Genomic DNA, 21,231 nt, shown 5'->3' with positions numbered 1-21,231 from the left:
ACAGCTTGAGCATAGATGATGGGGTGGCTGAAACCTTATGATCTATATGATAATAATATTATAATAATATTCCTCATTTCAGCTAAATTCAGTCTACTCACACACGTTAGTTGATGCAACACTAGGCAAAACAGCACAGGAAGACTCGGAAGCACTTGGATGTAAAGAGCCTAAGGCTAATTTAATGTTATGTGCTATTCAAAGCATGTACTTTATCACAAACTAACTGATATTGATGTATTTCAGGTATATGATCTACTGCTTGGGACCTGGGGTTTTCCAGATAAGGGATTGTTAATTTGGATCTCCATATCTTAAAGCTAAAAATCATTTAAACATTAAAGAAACCCAAAAGGGTTGTTTTGCCACCAATATGGATTCACACAGCTTAGTTACAATCAAGTACAAGTTACTGTTTTATTATTACAGAGAAAATGGAAATTGTTATTTGCTAAAAATGCCGTAAAGATTTCTGGATAACTTTCTGGATAACAGGTCTCCTGGATAAGGGATACCATACCTGTATTAATGAGTGCAATGCAGAACATTGCTTTAAGATAAGGTTAAGTGTAGGATTTTAGGAAATGGGCAGGTTCAGGCAAGTAAATGAATAAATTCAGAAGGAAGAAATAATTTTATTTGTTGCTAACTTTTGTTTTTTATTCCAAAGTTTGTCCAAGAAGTCTCCTCCATAATTATCGGAAAAGTGATGTTTACACAGGATCAGAATTTCACGGGAATAATCACCGGGGTGGTTTCTTGTGTGGTTTTGCTTTTAATAATGTTTGGAATTCTAATATGGATGAAAAAGCGAAAGCAACTAAAAGGTAAAAGGTTGAAATTGTATATTAACTGAGCTGTTTGGCCAATATTGAATGCTAAATGTTTTGCTCTCTGTATTTCAAGATCTAGGTGGAGATATGGTTCTGTATGATGGGAGAGTGCACACCCCTCACTTGGATAGACTTGTGAGTGCAAGAAGCATTAGTCCTACCACAGAAATGGTGTCAAATGAATCTGTTGACTACAGATCAACAGTACAAGAAGGTAGGAAATGATCTACAAATGCTAGCTAGTAGCTATCACCCTTTAGAATGGTGGCAATATATCTTACACAAGTGATCTTTCTTTAGAGAAATGTTCTCTTAGAAACATTCATAGGCTATAGGCACACAGGCTGTTGTCACATTGGTTGATGCCAAGGAGCCAGAAATGAATTTGTGGAATTTGTGACTTCGGCGTGAATCATCATGCTCTTCCTCAGGCACTGAATGATGTGCATTTTCATGCCTACTAGATTTGGCCCAGCCATGTGGAAACTGAGCTGTATTTAAAATTGGTACAAACAACATCCCATTAAAAAAACTGCAACTCTTGGAAAAAAAACTGCCTTGTATCCAAATGAAATGAAGCTTGTTTGTTAGTAATATAGTGAGTTTGAATTTGAAACCAATAAAAATTGTGAGGTGAAGTTCATTGTGAGACTGATGTCCGCATCGGATAGATGATGAGGTCCTATGATCCGTCAGTGACAATTTCCTTTGTATAATCCAATAGTTTTGCCCTAAGGTGGGCATATTGGGGTAAGATCTGCTTGTCTGGTGAGCGGATCTTATCGTGAATATTTACTTGCCACCAACTGAGCAGATAATAAGCCTTATACCCAAGAATTCAGGGCTGTCATTTTCTCTTCTGAACTATAATTCTTAAACTCCAGGATATGAATCACCTACTGGCATTTCCTTGGTTTCATATTTACTGTACCATGATATAAAATTAACTCAAACGCTTCCAAAAATGGGATTTCTCATTCTAAAAGAGCCCTGTGATTTGTAGTGGTTAACTTTCTGTAGACCAGCAGGTTAACTCCCTCATATTAGTACTACACTGGTATTCTCAAGGTAATACTGCTGAGTTGTCACCCTATTAACCTTAACATTGGCAGGCTATAATTGTCTAGGTATCACCCAGAACCATGTGATACTGAATTTTAGGACAAACAGGGTAATATGACTCATTGAACTAATGACCCTGTACTGTAAACATTTATGAAATATTCAGATATACTGTATTTTTAGAATATTATTAAATTGATGGCAAGTACAGTACAGGTATATCCAGAAATAATCAGATTAGGCTGGTTCTTCCAGTAAGGATTAATTATATCTTAGTTTTGATCAAGGAACAATGTGCTGTTTTATTAAGACAAAGAAAAAGGAAATCATTTTTTAAATTTTGTTTATTTAGAGAAAATAGAGTCTGTGGGAGACCCATTTACACACTAAGGGGTATATTTACGAAAGATTGAAGTTAGAGATAACCACAGCCGGCTAGAGTGAAATACCGCTGTCTCTGTGGTTATCTTTAATTTCACCCTGATAAATATACTCCATAGCCTTTTTGTCAAGCATTATTAAATAATCTATTAATCTTTACTTTTTTTAATAATGCTTTTTAAATGGCAGGAAAAGTAATAAATAGGAAAAAATACATAATAAAAGAAAAATAATAATTTGTAGTATTATTTTCTTCCTTTGACGGTTATTACTTTTGTTATTGGAGCAGAATGCTTGGGACCTGGGGTTTTCTGGAAAAGTGATATTTCTGTAATTTTGGATCTCCATACCTTATATAAACCCAATAGGACTGTTTTGCCTCAGATAACAATTAATTATATCTTCATTAGGATCAAGTTTAAGATACTGTTCTGTTACAGGTATAGGATCTGTTATTCCGAAACTCAATATCCAGAAAGCTCCAAATTATTGAAAGGCCATCTGCCATAAACTCCATTTTATGCAAATAATCCAGGTTTTTAAAAATGATTTCCTTTATTCTGAATTTTTAAGCTTTCATCCTGTCATTATTTGTACAGATCCATTTCCAAATTCATCTCAGAATGGGTCATGCCGTCCAGCACAATATGCTCATCGGGACCTCTCCCCCATTTTGTCAAGCGGAGATTCGGATATTGCCAGCCCACTCTTACATTCATATGTCCATATTGATATAAGTGCCTTGAGCACAGATCTTATGATGGAAATAGAACACATGGTTATTCGGGTGGACAGATTAATAGTGCACTTTAACAAAGTCATTGGAAGAGGTATGTATTTCGCTCATAATCTGTTGTAAATATTACATTAGAGTATTCTCACAAGGGTGCCATATTTTGCCAAATATGCTTATTTTCTCTCTAGGAAATTTTGCACTAAAAGGGATATAATATGCCCTTTTCTAATAAACAAAACAAATGATGTTTTATCTTTATTATTGCAATTGCACTAGACCAGTCAAAGCTAACGGCTGATTGGATGCTTTGTGTAACTGGACCAGTGCAAATTTGCGCATGCGCAGGAGTGCAGAAAGAAGAAAAGGGCAGAGAGAGTCAGGCAGAGATGGGAACGGACTGGGGTTAGGCGACAGAGGAGGTACGTGCCTGGTGCCCCCCCCAGCTTTGCGCCCTAGGCACGTGCCTACTCTGCCTACCCCTTGGCCCGGCTCTGCAGATCAGTAGGAAAGCAGGGGGCTAGGCATAGGGAACTGTCAGAGACCGTTAAAAATCATGAAAAGTCTGCATATTTTTTAAATGATGTATATTGCAAAGTTGCTTTTAATTATGTTTACTTTTCAAAAAGCTTAAGTTGTGTTTTTGTCGAGTTTTCATTTAATAAAAAAAAAATGGAGCATTTGTGATTTTCACTACCTCAATTTTCCTCAAATCAGACCAAAGAAATGATAATTTTCCAGCTTTTTTTTAAATAAAATACCAGTATTCCACAGAATCTACATTTGAAAAAAAACCTTGAATATCCACAACCTATTGATTTCAGTGGCATCTCAGTACATAAAAGAGAAGAAACTTTTATTTGATTCCATTTTGATATATTGTAAACTCAATTGTAAATTTGTCATTAGGAAAACTCAAATTGCACTGCGTTGATCAGCAAATCATTCATAAATTAACTGAAACTCAATTAGCTTGGATTGGCCTTATTAAACACACATTGCTAACCTCACTATGGTGCAGATGGTAAGCTAATTGTCATGTAATGCTATTTGTTCTTTACAGGGCATTTTGGCTGTGTCTATCATGGTACTCTTCTTGATACTGATGGGAAGAACATTCACTGTGCTGTTAAATCTCTAAACAGTAAGTACAGTATAACATGACATTGCTCTACAGAAAGGTACATTTAGAAAGAAATGGATGTTGCATAACGATATGAGAATACGCTGCCCCACTGCTCCTATTCTTTTCTTCGGGAACTGCAGATTTTATCACAAAATGCAAAATGTTGCATTTCATCGCCAAAATCAGCCACATCTGCCTGCAACCAAGTGGTGGTAATAATTCTGGGTGCAGGCAGGGCTGCAAAAGCCAGGCCTAGTTTAGGCCCCAACCTAAACAACACATGATCTATATCAATAAATGGAAGAGCACATATGCATCCATACAAGTCAGTTATGTCAATCTTTAGCAGATCATACTCAGTTTCTTTGGAGGGGGTGGTAATGAGCATGTCACACAGATGCTAGCATTGCTAACTTGTACTTTTGGAGTCCTGTGTTCAATCTCAACCAGTACACTTAGTGCAATAAATGTGTATGATATGCCTTTGTTTATGTGGATTTTCCCTAGGTGCAATATCATTCTAACTGAATGGTTAATTCTGCTAAATTATAATTTAGTGCATTGGCATGAGTGTGTGTGTGAGTATATATGTTTATACCTGTGGTAGGAAAATGAGTTTAATTATGGCAGGGACTGAATATCTTCTGTACAACACTGCACACTGTGTCAGTGCTATATAAACAGAGGATGCAGGTAGCAGCATGTGTGTCTCACATTTAGATGTATTCACTTATTTTTTTTTTGACATTTCCAGGAATTACAGATATTGAGGAAGTGTCACAGTTTCTGAAAGAAGGCATCATAATGAAAGATTTCAGCCATCTCAATGTGCTCTCTCTGCTGGGCATCTGTCTACCTACTGAGGGCTCTCCTTTGGTAGTGCTGCCTTTTATGAAACATGGAGATCTAAGGAACTTCATCCGAAATGAAACTCATGTATGTACATTGTTTAAACTTTCTCCTGGCATGTATTGCAACTAGGTAATTCATCAGGTTTTCTGCCATACAGTGATAAATGACTCAATATGTGATCAACCAACCTATCAATATGATATCAAGTAGATTTTTGCTGCTATACTTTACTGTATGTTCCTTCTACATGAACACTATTTTATGCTGCTATTAATGGAAGTGCATTATTCCAGAACTACATTGTTTATTTCAGAACCCAACTGTAAAAGATCTCATAGGATTTGGACTACAAGTTGCTAAAGGTATGGAGTATCTTGCAAGCAAGAAGTTTGTCCATAGAGATCTGGCTGCAAGAAACTGTATGTAAGTAATACGCAATACTCATTACTGATATTTAAAGTATAATAGTGCTAAAATATGTGTACACTGACTGCTGCTCACCATGACCATGGCTGATAATCAGTCAATGGAATCACAGCAGGGCTTGTATTGTCATTATGGGCAGCTGCATCAGAGATCAAAACACAGCGGGGCTCATTTATTAATGCAGCGCAGCGCTAAAAAGAGCGCAGTGGCCTGACATTTGCCCAGCGCATGCGAGTATTTAATAATGTAGCGCACGATACCTTAACAGTGCGATTTGTGCGCTAATGTAGACACAGACAGGTGCGACGTGTGAAACTGCGTATCAGCTGTCGCAGTGCTTATAATAAATTGTGCGCACAGGAAGATACCGCAAAGGTAAGGATTAGTTGTGCTCATGTATGAATGCGCTGCTTTAATTAGTTGCGTCACATATTGCGCATATTGCGTTCACTTAGACGCATCTGCATTTGTTTCTGTGCTAATATTTGTCTGGTTGCAAAGGTGTTTAGCCTACCTGATACCCTTAAAGGAACCTTGGTCAATATAAACATGTTGGGTGGAAGGCGTGGTTAATATGCACTTTACAGGGGTTGTTCATCTTTGAGTAAACTTTGAGTTAACAAACATCCCCACCAACAGCAGCACCATTGTATTTGCCAGAACCCAGTTTAGCAGTGTGGCTCTGCACACATATATAAAATTCTCTTTTAAGCAACATGAAACGCAAAAATGTGAATATACTAGCGCAGCTGGGCAGGAATGCGCATTTTGAAGAGCGTTACTATTACGCCACGAAGAGGCAGTCGTAAAAATTGTGGTGCTGTTGCCCGGGTGCAGTTTTGCACATATACAGACGCAAATCTGCGACGGCCGCAGTGCAAGCGCATTGTAGCCACGCCCACAGCCACGCCCCTAACAACCACGGCATCGTTTGCGACATAAATGCCCAATCTTTTGCGCAATGCGCATAAACAAAACCATCGCAAAAGCTCTCTGTTATGCGCAATATCACGCAAATATATTAGCGATCACGCTCGTGATGGCGCAGACAATCTTTTGCGTCCACTTATGCGCTGCGCTGCTTTAATAAATGAGCCCCAGCATATTTCTAAACATTTTACTGGCCCAATGTATTTGGATGTTGTAATTACAGCATGGTGTGTTCCTAATGAGGAGGGGACAATGGGCTACATTTATAGGGGGAAGGGGTAATACCAATATATTCAACTGCATTGAGAGCAGTCCATTGTATATACAGTAATTCCAGGGAATGGCAATTTTAACAAGTTAGTGAAGTAGACACTAAAATATATGACAAAATATATATAGGTTTTATAGTATTTTCTGTGCATGTTGTACAACTAGTAATGAAAACATCCTGGGATGGGGTAGGCATTGATAACACTTGACCTGCCATTCTTGCACCATGAGGTAAGCACTTATTGATAATATCAACACCTATTGTTTCAATAATTGAACCAATATTCAGCAATTTATGTGATACTCTTAAGTTGACCCTTTTTCAATAGGAATATGTCAGTATGATTAAGTAAGAATGGTCACCAATTTCTTTTTTACAGAATTGTCCCCAAGCTGCCAACTGCCTACCTGGCTTTGTTGCTAAGGAGCACAGGGTTGGTAGTATCACTCACTCTGGCCTAGAGGCAGTACCATCTTTGAATAGGCTGGAGTACTGTTTATATTTGCACTGCTGGTTTAGGGAATGTTTTAAGGTTTCAAGAAAGGAGACAATCTGGCTGTATATGGCAGGGAAATCCAGAAGCACGCAGAAGCTTCAGAGATCTTGCAGTTGATAAAACATTGAAGCTATATGAAAAAGAGAGAGACAGAAATGGGGACCATTTGAATAAATAAGAGAGGAGATAGGTAATGTGTAGCAGGTATGGAAAGAAACTGGTTCTAGCATTTCAAGCAGATAGATGTGTAACTTACAGTAGTCTAGACAGGAAGTATCCAGGAAGTGAATTCATGTTTCGGCTGTTTCTTAGCTGTGGAATGGTTGAATTTGCAGCAAGATTAGTTTGAAAATATACAGTAAGTAAAGCATATTAAAGTAAAATATTCATGATTTTTCCTGCAGAAGCTGTACAGAACACAAGCTATTTACAGCCTAAGCACAGATAACATGAATATTGATACTGATGTTGAAGCTTATATTTAAGTTCTGCTCATAGTCCAAAGTACATTTAGTATTACATTAGCGTGTAGTATACATACTACTCTTTACATGGAAATATGATTGCTGTGGTTATAGCACAGTTCCTAGTGTAATCAGTGGAAGCTGAGATACATTATTTGCCAGCTGAGCACTTACGAACAATAGGCATACAGTTTGGCACTTCTCTAAAAATACAATGGCAATAAAATAATAGTGAACTGAGAATGGATTCTCAAAGGGGATGTACATATTCAAAGGAAAAAGGAAGTTAGAGCTACAATTATAGAATATGAAATGAATTGATTTAATACTTCCTGATCATCCAATAAACGTATTGTTGTAGCTAAAACAGAAATCAGTAAGATCATTGACTTAAGTATAATTTTGTATCTGCAAATATGATGGCCGCAGATCAAGCGGCTTCAATAAAAAGAAAACCAGTGGGGTCTTTTATAAATGCATCCACAAATGAGGCAAGCCAACATTAACAGCATTCAGGTACTTGCACCCATACATGCTCCTTGCAATTGTAAGTACTTGTGGGCAGTGCCTCCTCTGATGAATAGTGAGCAATAGTATACATTCATGCTAGGGCACCATGGAATTACTGCTATCCTGGACACAGCAGTAGTTCCAGGGTTTCATTATTGTGTTGCAAGAGCCACTAATGACTTGCATCAAGTAAGTTGTTTGGGGTGTCAGATCAAGAGGTGATTAAGATTTTTTTTTATTTAAAGATTTTATTTTTATGAGAAAACAGTAATTACAAGCATAATATTAGGTGATTAAGATTTTAAACAAATCTTTAGAGATCAGTAGATGTGAACCAATCAAAAGCATGCTTAGTTAATATCAAATCACAATGCTAAGTATTCCCTTAGCACAATTAACTGCTGTATCTGTAAGTGTGAGGTGCAGGCAATAACTAAAGAAAGATAGGTTCTCATGTATACTGAGCAGTTATTTTAAAAATTAGGAACTGAGCCCTACTGTCTTTCTTTTGAGTATAAGCAGGGCTGATACAAATGTATTGGTTCATATGATTACATGTGCATCTAGATAAGAATTAGTGGCTAAAAAGCAAAAGATTATGTGGAATATATTCTGTGTTTTTTAAAGTGGTAGTGATATGTTCCTATCAATGTAAGGAGTCATACCTAGAAAATCAGAATGAAGCAAGCAGGAAGAGCCCTGAGTAAATCACCACTACCATCTCTGCACGTGCAACTGAATTCTTTCTATTTAAATCAACCATGTAACTGCTTAGTGTAGAAGTGTGACACATCATTTTATATCTTACCTGAGAACAGCTAGAATCTGGCATTTGTGGAAAAGCCACAAAGGCCAGGGCCTAGGGCGGCAGAATTTTACTGGGGCAGCATGGTACCCAACCATACCTGCATTGGTTCGGAAGCTCTGGTGATTCGCACTAGATACAATAGTTTTTTAACTTTCCATTGCACCAGTCCCCAGTACTCCGGACCCGATACTGAAAAGTTGAGCATGTGCACAAACGAAGAAGAGGGGACTGGGGTGATGAATGGCAGCGGGCCTAGGGGTGCCTGCTATGTAAATCCAGCCCTGGCTAGAATCTTTTCGGCCACAAGTGGGTTTTACAAATGGAAGCAAATGAGTTCTGAAGCTAACACTAACTTATAGGGTAGCGTAGGCCCAAAGAGGGTTTGGAGTCCCATTTTCTGCACCTGTTCTATTAAAATAACCACCATTGGGAAAAACTGTTTTTCCTTAGCCTAGAGTGTGCCTCTAGTTATATAAGGAGTCGCAAGCTTAACTGCACTGATTTGTAAATTCCACAGCACCCTTATAATAAACATCCTGTCAAATTAGCATCATTCAAAAGTAACAAAGCGTTACTGGGAAATTTGTGGCCAGTAGTTAAGTGATGGTGGGAGGACTTCACTTCTGTACTAAATCTGTAGTGCTCTAAAAATATTAGCAAATAGACAGCTTCCAGAAGTCCGTACTAATTATATTATAGTCAAATCTGAAGATGAACAGTAGCCTGCAATGTAATTTGTGCACACAACACTTATATAAAGGAATCAAATGTATAAATGCCTTAGTAAAACAATAAATCTTGTAAATGATATGCAGTTATCCCTTTGAATCTTACTTTCCAAGATGTAAAATGTGCGTGTGTATATATATATATATATATATATATATATATATATATATGTTTGAAATTCCTTGGAGTGCTGTCATACTGCAGGACTATATATTGATTTTTTCGACCAGCACCCAGGTTAAGTTTTTGGCTGAAGGTGTGCGTCCTTACGAACTGTATATATATATATATATCCTACTGACAGTCCCGTGTGGACTGAAACGCATAGATATGAAGTTGGAATAAAGTTGGAACTTTTTATCACCACTGTGTGCCGTGAGTGCTTTCTGTAATTGGACTACATGATTTTTGGCTTATGGTTGTGCAATCCATACGGACTGATATATATATATAGTCAATAAAGAAAGAAAAGGTCCGCACTCATGGGTCTTGTGTTGAAAAGCAAAAACTTGTTAGTGTTTATTCGACGTTCCCGGCTCCTAAACACGAGCCGTCCTCAGGAAAACAAACACACATATTTATACACCTAAAACAGGACAAAAGAGCGCCAAAGAGATCAAATGACATGGAAAGTGGGTGTGCAAAAGATGACATCATCAGTGCTGATCTCACTGTGAAAAAAACTAATCCCACAATCGTCCCAAAAAATTAAAATATCAAATACATTGTGAAAGTGATGATAGAATTAACAGGGACCCATAGTGATCACTTAAAAAAATTAAAAACAAATACCCGTAGCCTCACACTGTGAGTACAGTGTGAATGTGATCTCCAGACGCCGCCAGGAGAGTCCATCAGCAGGTAGATCGCGTAAAGTATCGCCACCAATCCAGGTACGGAGTATACGTATCAATGAGCAGATCCCACTAAGCTATTGACGGCATTAGCTTAGTGGGATCTGCTCATTGATACGTATACTCCGTACCTGGAGTATACGTATTGTCAAGGATTAGGTAGGGGGCGCTGTAGAGTCAGAAGGGAAAGGGCGAGTCCTTGAGGCAGGGGCTGTATGTGCCAAGGGGAAACTTGAAGGGAAGCAGGAACAGGTAGATGAGGGCGAAGAGTCAGACTGGAACAGGACGGATAGGACGACGATTAGGACTGGACAAGACAGGAAGAAGAGGGCGACGACTCAACAGGAAAGGACTGGACGTGGCAGGAGTGGAACGGCTTGGATGGGACAGGACGGTGCGGGCGTAGATCAAACTGGGGGATAGAGTGCAGAGGGAGACAGGAGCGGATAGCAAGACAGGACTGGAGCAAGATAGCAAGAGAGGGAGACTGGAGCAAGATAGCAAGAGAGGGCTGGAGCAAGATAGCAAGAGAGGGAGACTGGAGCAGGATAGCAAGAGAGGGAGACTGGAGCAGGATAGCAAGAGAGGGAGACTGGAGCAGGATAGCAAGAGAGGGAGACTGGAGCAGGATAGCAAGAGAGGGAGACTGGAGCAGGATAGCAAGAGAGGGAGACTGGAGCAGGATAGCAAGAGAGGGAGACTGGAGCAGGATAGCAAGAGAGGGAGACTGGAGCAGGATAGCAAGAGAGGGACTGGAAGCAGGATAGCAAGAGAGGGACTGGAAGCAGGATAGCTAGAGAGCTGGAAGCTGGATAGCAAGAGAGGAGTACAAGGGTTGGAACAAGGTCGAGGCTAGAAAGGTACAAGATAGGAAAGGTAAGCAGGACAAGACAAGGCAGACTAACAAGGGAGAAGGGGCAAGAGCTAGAAACCTAGTTAGGGGCGATGCCGCAGTACTAGAAAACCATGCAATGCTCTGGCAAGGAGTGGTCTGAGAGCTGCCCTTAAATAGGGAAGAGGCAGCCCTGATTGGTTGATTAAGATAGGCAGCAGCTGAGCTGGGGCTGGAGAGGCCAATCAGGCGGCAGCTGGGCTGGGACTGCAGAGGCCAGGTTACACACAGTGAGTAACCCTACAGGCTGCTCACCTGGCCAAATGGTTAGGGTATCGAGCCAGAAACCCAAAGGTCCCCGGCTCGACTCCCAGCAATACCTGACAGTATTCCCCCCCTCACAAGGCGACTCCCAGGCGCCACAGTGACCAACATTTTCGTGCACCTGGGGAACTGGCAATGCTATGGGCAGAACTAACCACATGGGTGCCCAACTAGAAGGTAATGCTATTGTATTAGCCACCCTGGAACTTGGCAGAGCCACCCTGGCGGGTGCCCTGATGCTCGGCAGAGCCACCCTGGCGGGTGCCCTGGGACTCGGAAGAGCCACCCTGGCGGGTGCCCTGGGACTCGGAAGAGCCACCCTGGCGGGTGCCCTGGGACTCGGAAGAGCCACCCTGGCGGGTGCCCTGGGACCTGGAAGAGCCACCCTCACGGGTGCTCTGATACTTGGTAGAGCCACCCTGGTGGGTGCTCTGGGACTCGGAAGAGCCACCCTGGCGGGTGCTCTGGGACTCGGAAGAGCCACCCTGGCGGGTGCTCTGGGACTCGGTAGAGCCACCCTGGCGGGTGCTCTGATACTCAGAAGAGCCACCCTGGCGGGTGCTCTGGGACTCAGAAGAGCCACCCTGGCGGGTGCTCTGGGACTCAGAAGAGCCACCCTGGCGGGTGCCCAGGTGTTTGGCAGAGCCACCCATGCGGGTGCCCTGGGACTTGGCAACAGTATAGGCAACTCCACCCTCGCGGGTGCCCTCCACATGAGTGCCTGGGTTTTGAATGTTATTTTAAGGGTTGGTACAGTCACTGTGTTAAGACACTGCAGAAGCCCCACCTCTGAGGGCACAGGACAAGGCAGAAGCCCCCCATCTCGGGGCACAGGATCAGGCAGAAGCCCCACTTCTGGGAGCACAGGAACAGGCAGAAGCCCCACTTCTGGGAGCACAGGAACAGGCAGAAGCCCCACTTCTGGGAGCACAGGAACAGGCAGAAGCCCCACTTCTGGGAGCACAGGAACAGGCAGAAGCCCCACTTCTGGGAGCACAGGAACAGGCAGAAGCCCCACTTCTGGGAGCACAGGAACAGGCAGAAGCCCCACTTCTGGGGGCACAGGATCAGGCAGAAGCCCCACTTCTGGGGGCACAGGATCAGGCAGAAGCCCCACTTCTGGGGGCACAGGATCAGGCAGAAGCCCCACTTCTGGGGGCACAGGACAAGGCATGGGTACAGGAGGCAGCTGCTGTTGAGCCGGCACAAGTGCAGGAGGCAGCCAGTGGGGAGCCAGTCGCCGGGGAAGCCTAGCTGAAGCCATGGGCAGCGGAGGCTGCTGGGGAACCGGCTCTGGAGCTGAAGGCAATGGCGGTTGCAGGGAAGGCCCCACTGGAACTGTAGGCAGCCGATGCTGCTGGGTAGGCCCCTTTGGAGCTGTGGCCAGCCGATGCTGCTGGGTAGGCCCCTCTGGAGCTGTGGCCAGCCGATGCTGCTGGGTAGGCCCCTCTGGAGCTGTGGGCAGCCGATGCTGCTGGGTAGGCCCCTCTGGAGCTGTGGGCAGCCGATGCTGCTGGGTAGGCCCCTCTGGAGCTGTGGGCAGCCGATGCTGCTGGGTAGGCCCCTCTGGAGCTGTGGGCAGCCGATGCTGCTGGGTAGGCCCCTCTGGAGCTGTGGGCAGCCGATGCTGCTGGGTAGGCCCCTCTGGAGCTGTGGGCAGCCGATGCTGCTGGGTAGGCCCCTCTGGAGCTGTGGGCAGCCGATGCTGCTGGGTAGGCCCCTCTGGAGCTGTGGGCAGCCAATGCTGCTGGGTAGGCCCCTCTGGAGCTGTGGGCAGCCGATGCTGCTGGGTAGGCCCCTCTGGAGCTGTGGGCAGCCGATGCTGCTGGGTAGGCCCCTCTGGAGCTGTGGGCAGCCGATGCTGCTGGGTAGGCCCCTCTGGAGCTGTGGGCAGCCGATGCTGCTGGGTAGGCCCCTCTGGAGCTGTGGGCAGCCGATGCTGCTGGGTAGGCCCCTCTGGAGCTGTGGGCAGCCGAGGCTGCAGGGGAAGCAGTTGCTGAGGGGTGGCAGGCCCGGGAACCGAAGCAGACTGCAGAGGGATAGCCGGCCCTGGAACTGGAGCAGACTGCGGAGGGATAGCCGGCCCTGGAAACTGGAGCAGACTGCGGAGGGATAGCCGGCCCTGGAACAGGAGCAGACTGCGGAGGATAGCCGGCCCTGGAACTGGAGCAGACTGCGGAGGGATAGCCGGCCCTGGAACTGGAGCAGACTGCGGAGGGATAGCCGGCCCTGGAACTGAGGCAAATTTATCTAGGAATGCCAACAGAAACTGAGCAGTATCGTAGATTATAGGGGGATTTACTGCACAGTAAGTTCTCGGCCCAGTAACGAGCTTCACCTTCTAGCAGGAAGAAAATGATTTCCGAAACTTGCTCGACTGGAGGAGCACTTAGAAAGTGTTTTTTCTCTGAAAGGAGCAGGACTTCCTCTAGAAAGATAGGAATTTTACTTGGGGAGCCATCACAGTATCTGCGGGTCAAAATAGAATATTCAGTCTTTTTGGGAATCCGGTCAGAAGGCACAGGAACAGCCCTTGCAGACTCTTTTGGCCAGAGCATTCTGTCAAGGATTAGGTAGGGGGCGCTGTAGAGTCAGAAGGGAAAGGGCGAGTCCTTGAGGCAGGGGCTGTATGTGCCATGGGGAAAACTTGAAGGGAAGCAGGAACAGGTAGATGAGGGCGAAGAGTCAGACTGGAACAGGACGGATAGGACGACGATCAGGACTGGACAAGACAGGAAGAAGAGGGCAACGACTCAACAGGAAAGGACTGGACGTGGCAGGAGTGGAACGGCTTGGATGGGACAGGACGGTGCGGGCGTAGATCAAACTGGGGGATAGAGTGCAGAGGGAGACAGGAGCGGATAGCAGGACTGGAGCAAGATAGGACTGGAGCAAGAGAGGGAGACTGGAGCAAGAGAGGGAGACTGGAGCAAGATAGCAAGAGAGGACTGGAGCAAGAGAGGGAGACTGGAGCAGGATCGCAAGAGAGGGAGACTGGAGCAGGATCGCAAGAGAGGGAGACTGGAGCAGGATCGCAAGAGAGGGAGACTGGAGCAGGATCGCAAGAGAGGGAGACTGGAGCAGGATCGCAAGAGAGGGAGACTGGAGCAGGATCGCAAGAGAGGGAGACTGGAGCAGGATCGCAAGAGAGGGAGACTGGAGCAGGATCGCAAGAGAGGGAGACTGGAGCAGGATCGCAAGAGAGGGAGACTGGAGCAGGATCGCAAGAGAGGGAGACTGGAGCAGGATCGCAAGAGAGGGAGACTGGAGCAGGATCGCAAGAGAGGGAGACTGGAGCAGGATAGCAAGAGAGGGAGACTGGAGCAGGATAGCAGAGAGGGAGACTGGAGCAGGATAGCAAGAGAGGGAGACTGGAGCAGGATAGCAAGAGAGGGAGACTGGAGCAGGATAGCAAGAGAGGGAGACTGGAGCAGGATAGCAAGAGAGGGAGACTGGAGCAGGATAGCAAGAAGGGACTGGAAGCAGGATAGCTAGAGAGCTGGAAGCTGGATAGCAAGAGAGGAGTACAAGGTAGGGTTGGAACAAGGTCGAGGCTAGAAAGGTACAAGATAGGAAAGGTAAGCAGGACAAGACAAGGCAGACTAACAAGGGAGAAGGGGCAAGCGCTAGAAACCTAGTTAGGGGCGATGCCGCAGTACTAGAAAACCATGCAATGCTCTGGCAAGGAGTGGTCTGAGAGCTGCCCTTAAATAGGGAAGAGGCAGCCCTGATTGGTTGATTAAGATAGGCAGCAGCTGAGCTGGGGCTGGAGAGGCCAATCAGGCGGCAGCTGAGCTGGGGCTGGAGAGGCCAATCAGGCGGCAGCTGGGCTGGGACTGCAGAGGCCAGGTTACACACAGTGAGGAACCCTACAGGCTGCTCACCTGGCCAAATGGTTAGGGTATCGAGCCAGAAACCCAAAGGTCCCCGGCTCGACTCCCAGCAATACCTGACACGTATCAAGTATCTTTTGCACACCCACTTTCCATATCATTTGATCTCTTTGGCGCTCTTTTGCCTGTTTTAGGTGTATAAATATGTGTGTTTGTTTTCCTGAGGACGGCTCGTGTTTAGGAGCCGGAACGTCGAATAAACACTAACAAGTTTTTGCTTTTCAACACAAGACCCATGAGTGCGGACTTTTTCTTTCTTTATTGACTGTATAATTTCTTGTTCCAGCACCTGGACAGTGACTAGTGTTCTGTGTGCACCAGGCCCACTTTTCTTTGAATATATATGTATATGTGTGTGTGTATATATATATATATATATATATATGTATATATATATATAGGCAATGTATGTCTGGTGCACACGGTAAAAGGAATCCCATGCCTGTGTGCTGGTTTTCAAAACTAACTATTAATATTATATATATATATATATATATAAAAATATATATATATATATTACTAAATCTGAAAATGTCAGCTGAAAAAATGACAAAAGAAAAAATTAAATATAGTGCAGAATTCTGCTCTAGCTGACTAAAATTTTCTTTTACCCTTTAACCTCCAGTCAAACATATTATAAGGAGTAGAAAGGAAGCTGTTAAGACAGCAAAATCAACACTTCAAATTCAAAATAGAGATCCATCATTAAAAAATGTTGCCAAGCTAATGTTATTAGCCCTAAATACCTTTCTGTGTCCTGTACGATTCCTCTGGTGTCTGCATCGTTTTATTCTACTATCTTTGGTTATCATTTTTGTAATTCCCAATTAATTGATGCCAGTTCTGAGTCATTCTTCTCTTTGACCTGTAGTAGTAACAGCCACATTTAATTAAAAGCAGGTCAGTGTAGTTAAAAAGTCTTTAAATTTACTCTGACATGATTGTAATGTTCTAATGCCATAAATTAAAGCTAGAATAGATGGGATAAAATGCTAGTAGAAAAGACTATATTACAGAAACATAATGTATAATCTTGCATACAATACACTGTAAGCGTAAGATTCTAACTGAATAATATTTGTTTGCCTTAATGTTTCAGGCTTGATGAGAACTTTACAGTGAAGGTGGCTGATTTTGGTCTTGCTAGAGATATTTATGACAAGGAGTATTATAGTGTCCACAACAAAACAGGAGCAAAACTGCCAGTAAAATGGATGGCACTTGAAAGTCTGCAAACTCAAAAATTTACTACAAAATCTGATGTGGTAATTATACCTTATCTTTTTTCCAGTGATTTTAAGTAGACTGTTGTTGAACACTGTGGTGGTTAATTTAAATAGTCATTAAAGGAGAAATCAACCTGTGGGAAAAAAAAAACATACCCCCACCCCAGGTAGACCTCCCTCCCTCCTCCCCCCAGGCTAACTACCCCCCCCCCCGGGGAAATGCACCATACTCCTTACTTACCCCTTGGCGCAGATTCTTCCAGCGAAGTTCCACGCGTCCATCTTCTGCGTTCTCTGTAAGCTGACTGCGAGATCGGTAATTCTGCGCATGCGCAGTTGGAGCAATTTGCCGGATTGCGCAACTGCGAATGCGCAAAATTACACAGAAATTGCCAATCTCCCAGTCAGCTTACCGAAGACGCAGAAGTTGGACGCGTGGAACTTCGCTGGAAGAATCTGCGCCAAGGGGTAAGTAAGGAGTATGGTGCATTTCCCCGGGGGGGGTAGTTAGCCTGGGGGGAGGAGGGAGGGAGGTCTACCTGGGGTGGGGGGTAGGGGTTTTATTCCCCACAGGTTGATTTCTCCTTTAAGAGTAACTGGATGCCTTTTCAAAATTAAACAAGTAATGTTTCTTTTGTATCAATTTATATCAATAATAATTCTTTCTTGACCAGTTCATAACTCACCTTGTTTCTAAAATTGCCTAAGATATTAGAGACAAAAGGAGTGCCAACAACTTTACACAAGACAGAAATGTTATAAATGATCTCTTTGTTATATGAATATTTTAATGGTAATTTTCACATTAAGTGATTGTTTTTGAAATTCATTTTAGTGGTCATTTGGAATCCTGCTGTGGGAACTAATGACAAGAGGAGCACCTCCTTACCCTGATGTCAATTCTTTTGATATAACCATTTATTTGCTTCAAGGACGACGACTATTACAGCCTGAATACTGCCCAGATCCACTGTAAGTATCAGCTCCAAGTATCAAACTAAAACACTGTGGGCAGCATTTTGCCCATGACATTGGTATGTGCAACAGCAATATGAAGAAAGTTTTAAGAGTATTCCTGCTTTGTTTTTATCTATATGTGCCAGTGACAATAGGAATCCAGTAAACTAGAATGGGAAGTGATTGCCAGTGGCTGCATTTTTGTGGCTAAGAAATGATAAGTTTATCTTAGAACATGAACACAAGCTGAATCTGAGCAAAGCTTCTGAAATGTATTAACAGAAATAATAGAATTGTGGAACCCTGTATAAACCGTTAAATGTGATTATGTATAATACAAAAAATGAGTTGGGGGGAACTTGAAGACATTTTAATGCTTGTATTTATAAATACTACTATATGCCCCCTTCTTTTAACAGATTTGAAGTCATGTTGAAATGCTGGCATCCAAGAGCAGAACTCCGTCCAACTTTTTCTGAACTGGTCTCAAGAATTTCTTCGATATTTTCAACATTCATAGGGGAGCACTATGTACTTTTTAATGCAACGTATGTGAACATAAAATGCGCTGCTCCCTACCCTTCTCTTCTGTCTCCCGAAGACAACACTGAATGCAGTATAGATACGTGACAACCCGCAAGATAACAGTGACTGAACCTGAAATTTTAGTCTTTTATCCATGTAGGAGAAAATGTATTGCTACGTAACTCTTCGGTGTTTTATGGCAGTTCTGTTGGACATTTCTGTTTTTCTTCATTGCACTATAAGATTTTGGTTGGCTGAGTCAAAGCATACAGGTTGCTCTAATGAAGATGATACACAGTGATTATTTACAGGTTTTATTTAGGATGAAGATAGCAGGAAATTTTGCTCTGGATTTCCGCTTGTCTTATGTTTAACCTATTGAATAATTTGGTGGAAGAGATGGCAGCCTCTTTAATCTCACTTCAAGCGATATTATGCCTATATTTCTCCCCCAGTTAATGTGAGGTCTTAACCTGCTGAGTTCAATTTTCTATTGCACTTTTAAGTCAAATGATGGTTTATGTTCTAAATCTGTACATTATTTAATATAACATCTAACTTGCAAATCTTCAGATTAAATATCAAGGTTAGTTCTGGGTTAGCCAGTAGGCTCTTATACATTGGTAGAGTGTCCTTGTATTATTATGGATGCACAAATCCATATTTTTACTATCCTTACCTTAGAATATTCAGCAACATACAAAGCTGCACTTGCTATCAAGTTCAGTCAGTTTTAAAGCAAGTTGTGTACATAGATTGAATTTCATTTTGGACTATATTTTTTATCATTCTCATTGGACTGATGAAAGTAATGGGACTAGTTGGTCCTATTGTTGCAGCTGCTGGGTTACACATGTTGTATAGCACAGCATAAGGTTGTAGTGGCTGGGAATAAAATGGCTCAATAAGATGTTTGCCATGCATAAAGATATAAAGACATTTTATAGTCTGCAGCCATGTAAAAACAAGCACTTTCTTTACATACAGATATGATTTGAAAAAGCTTAATTTAAATCAGGTTTTACAATATTGCTAACACTGCTTTCTTCCAGTCTATACTCGTCTGAATAAATATAGGTGACATTTTAGGCAAGATCATCCTTTCTGCATTCTGATTAGAATAAAGCGGGTCACACACAGCTAGACCAACTTGACTGCGTGACAATGTCTGTTTGGCCATACAGATGGAAGGCTGAATCTGAAGTTTACAAAGAACTGGATTTCCAACAAATCCAGGATTAAACGCAGATGTCAATGCAAGCACTGTTGTGATTTCCAGAATATAAATGTTCTGATCTGATTTAAAATGGGGTTTGGCCAGCTGTATACCATAAAGTAACTACCTCATAGCGAGTTAATGCTGTTTTGTGAGCTGCTGCCAGCTAAATGCTTGTGTGGCTTATATGTCTTAAGGATGGTGGTAACTTCCCATCAACTGCACAGTGTAACAGGGATGGGACATTGAGCTGTGGTTTATTTAGTAATATACTGTTCTCCTTGACCAGTAGGAGCAGATTATTACATTTAATTTGTCACATTAGTTTTATAGCTTTCTTATATAATATTTACCTTTGCTCAGATACATAGGGGCAAATTCACTAAGCCGCGAAGCGCCGAACGCTAGCGTTAATTCGCTAGCGTTTGGCATTTTCGCTACTGCGCAAATTCACTAACGAACGCTGGCGTAGTTTCGCTAGTGTTACTTCGCAACCTTACGCCAGGCGAAGTTTCGCTAGCGACGAAACTACGCAAATTCACTAACTTGCGCAGTGTACTGAACGCTACCTTTTACGCTAGACTTCCTTCGCCACCTCAGACCTGGCGAAGCGCAATAGAGTAGATAGGGATTGTTTAAAAAAAAGTCAATTTTTTTTCTAAGTCCCAAAAAACGCTGGTGTGTTTTCTACATGATGGCTGATAGGCTGAAAAAGATCGAAATTTTTTTGGGGCTCCCCTTCCTCCCCCCTACATTTCCTGACTCATGGCAACTTACCTAGACAGTGGGCACATGTGTAGGGCAAAATAAGATTTTTATTTGCTGATTTGAAGCTTTTCTAGGCATTTGTAGTGCTGATACGTGTTCTTCCATTGAAATTTGAATTTCGCGCCGTATGCAAATTAGCCTTCGCTAGCGTAACTTCGCTTTATATAGCGAATCAACGCTAGCGCAACTCCGCAACCTTACGCTACCCCTGTGCGCAACTTCGGATTTTAGTGAAGTTGCGGAGCCCTGGCGAAACTACGCCTGGCGAAGTGCGGCGAAGTTGCGCCTGGCGCAACTTCGCATCTTAGTGAATTTGCCCCATATTGTTAATGTCTAATCATCCCTAGGTTGGGTTTATTTGTACTTTTAAATCATCCATTGTCTTTAATGGGATACTGTCATGGGAAAAAAAATCTTAAAATGCATCAGTTAATAGTGCTGCTCGTGCAGAATTCTGCACTGAAATCCATTTCTCAAAAGGGCAAACAGATTTTTTTTATATTTAATTTTGAAATCTGACATGGGGCTAGACATACTGTCAGTTTCCCAGCTGACCCCAGCCATGTAACCAGATAGCAGCTCCCTAACAGAAGATAACAGCTCCCTGGTAGATCTGAGAACAGCACTGTAAAAATCAGGTCCCACTGCGACACATTCAGTTACATTGAGTAGGAGAAACAACAGCCTGCCAGAAAGCAGTTCCATTCTAAAGTTCTGGCTCTTTCTGAAAGCACGTGACCAGGCAAAATGACCTGAGAATCCTTTTAAGACCACTTACAAGAGGTTATACTTCTTTAGAACTACCCTGTTGCACATTATTGTTAGTAATGCAGTCTTGTCATGCTTGCTGTAAGAAAAGTTAACTTGCTCACATTCCATTTCTTTCCTAAGGCTGGTAAGAGATCTTCCATACTTGTCTTATTTCACGTTCACTCATTAAATGCATGCAACTGGGATATGCCCTATCGGCCCTAATTGCAGTACTAATTGCAAATTAGCCATGAGAAAAGCTTGA

The 21,231-nt window shown here is 42.9% G+C and overlaps 1 protein-coding gene across 1 annotated transcript in view; it reads left to right on the top strand.

Annotated features, from left to right (window-relative positions):
* met.S (MET proto-oncogene, receptor tyrosine kinase S homeolog) overlaps window positions 1–19,904 on the top strand; it is a 97,736-nt gene extending 77,832 nt beyond the window's left edge. The window contains exons 13-21 of the mRNA XM_041588539.1: window positions 671–827; window positions 907–1,047; window positions 2,876–3,106; window positions 4,073–4,153; window positions 4,890–5,071; window positions 5,301–5,410; window positions 16,624–16,789; window positions 17,586–17,722; window positions 18,127–19,904. Of these exons, the coding sequence (XP_041444473.1) occupies window positions 671–827; window positions 907–1,047; window positions 2,876–3,106; window positions 4,073–4,153; window positions 4,890–5,071; window positions 5,301–5,410; window positions 16,624–16,789; window positions 17,586–17,722; window positions 18,127–18,337 (1,416 nt within the window). The 3' untranslated portion in view covers window positions 18,338–19,904. The remainder of the gene's footprint in view (window positions 1–670; window positions 828–906; window positions 1,048–2,875; window positions 3,107–4,072; window positions 4,154–4,889; window positions 5,072–5,300; window positions 5,411–16,623; window positions 16,790–17,585; window positions 17,723–18,126) is intronic.
* The last annotated feature ends 1,327 nt before the right edge of the window (window positions 19,905–21,231 follow it).

The sequence above is a fragment of the Xenopus laevis genome, chromosome 3S (genome assembly GCF_017654675.1).
Source record: "Xenopus laevis strain J_2021 chromosome 3S, Xenopus_laevis_v10.1, whole genome shotgun sequence".
Taxonomy (NCBI): domain Eukaryota; kingdom Metazoa; phylum Chordata; class Amphibia; order Anura; family Pipidae; genus Xenopus; species Xenopus laevis.
The sequence above is the reverse complement of the archived record's forward strand: the minus strand, read 5'-3'. Positions and strand labels throughout refer to the sequence as shown.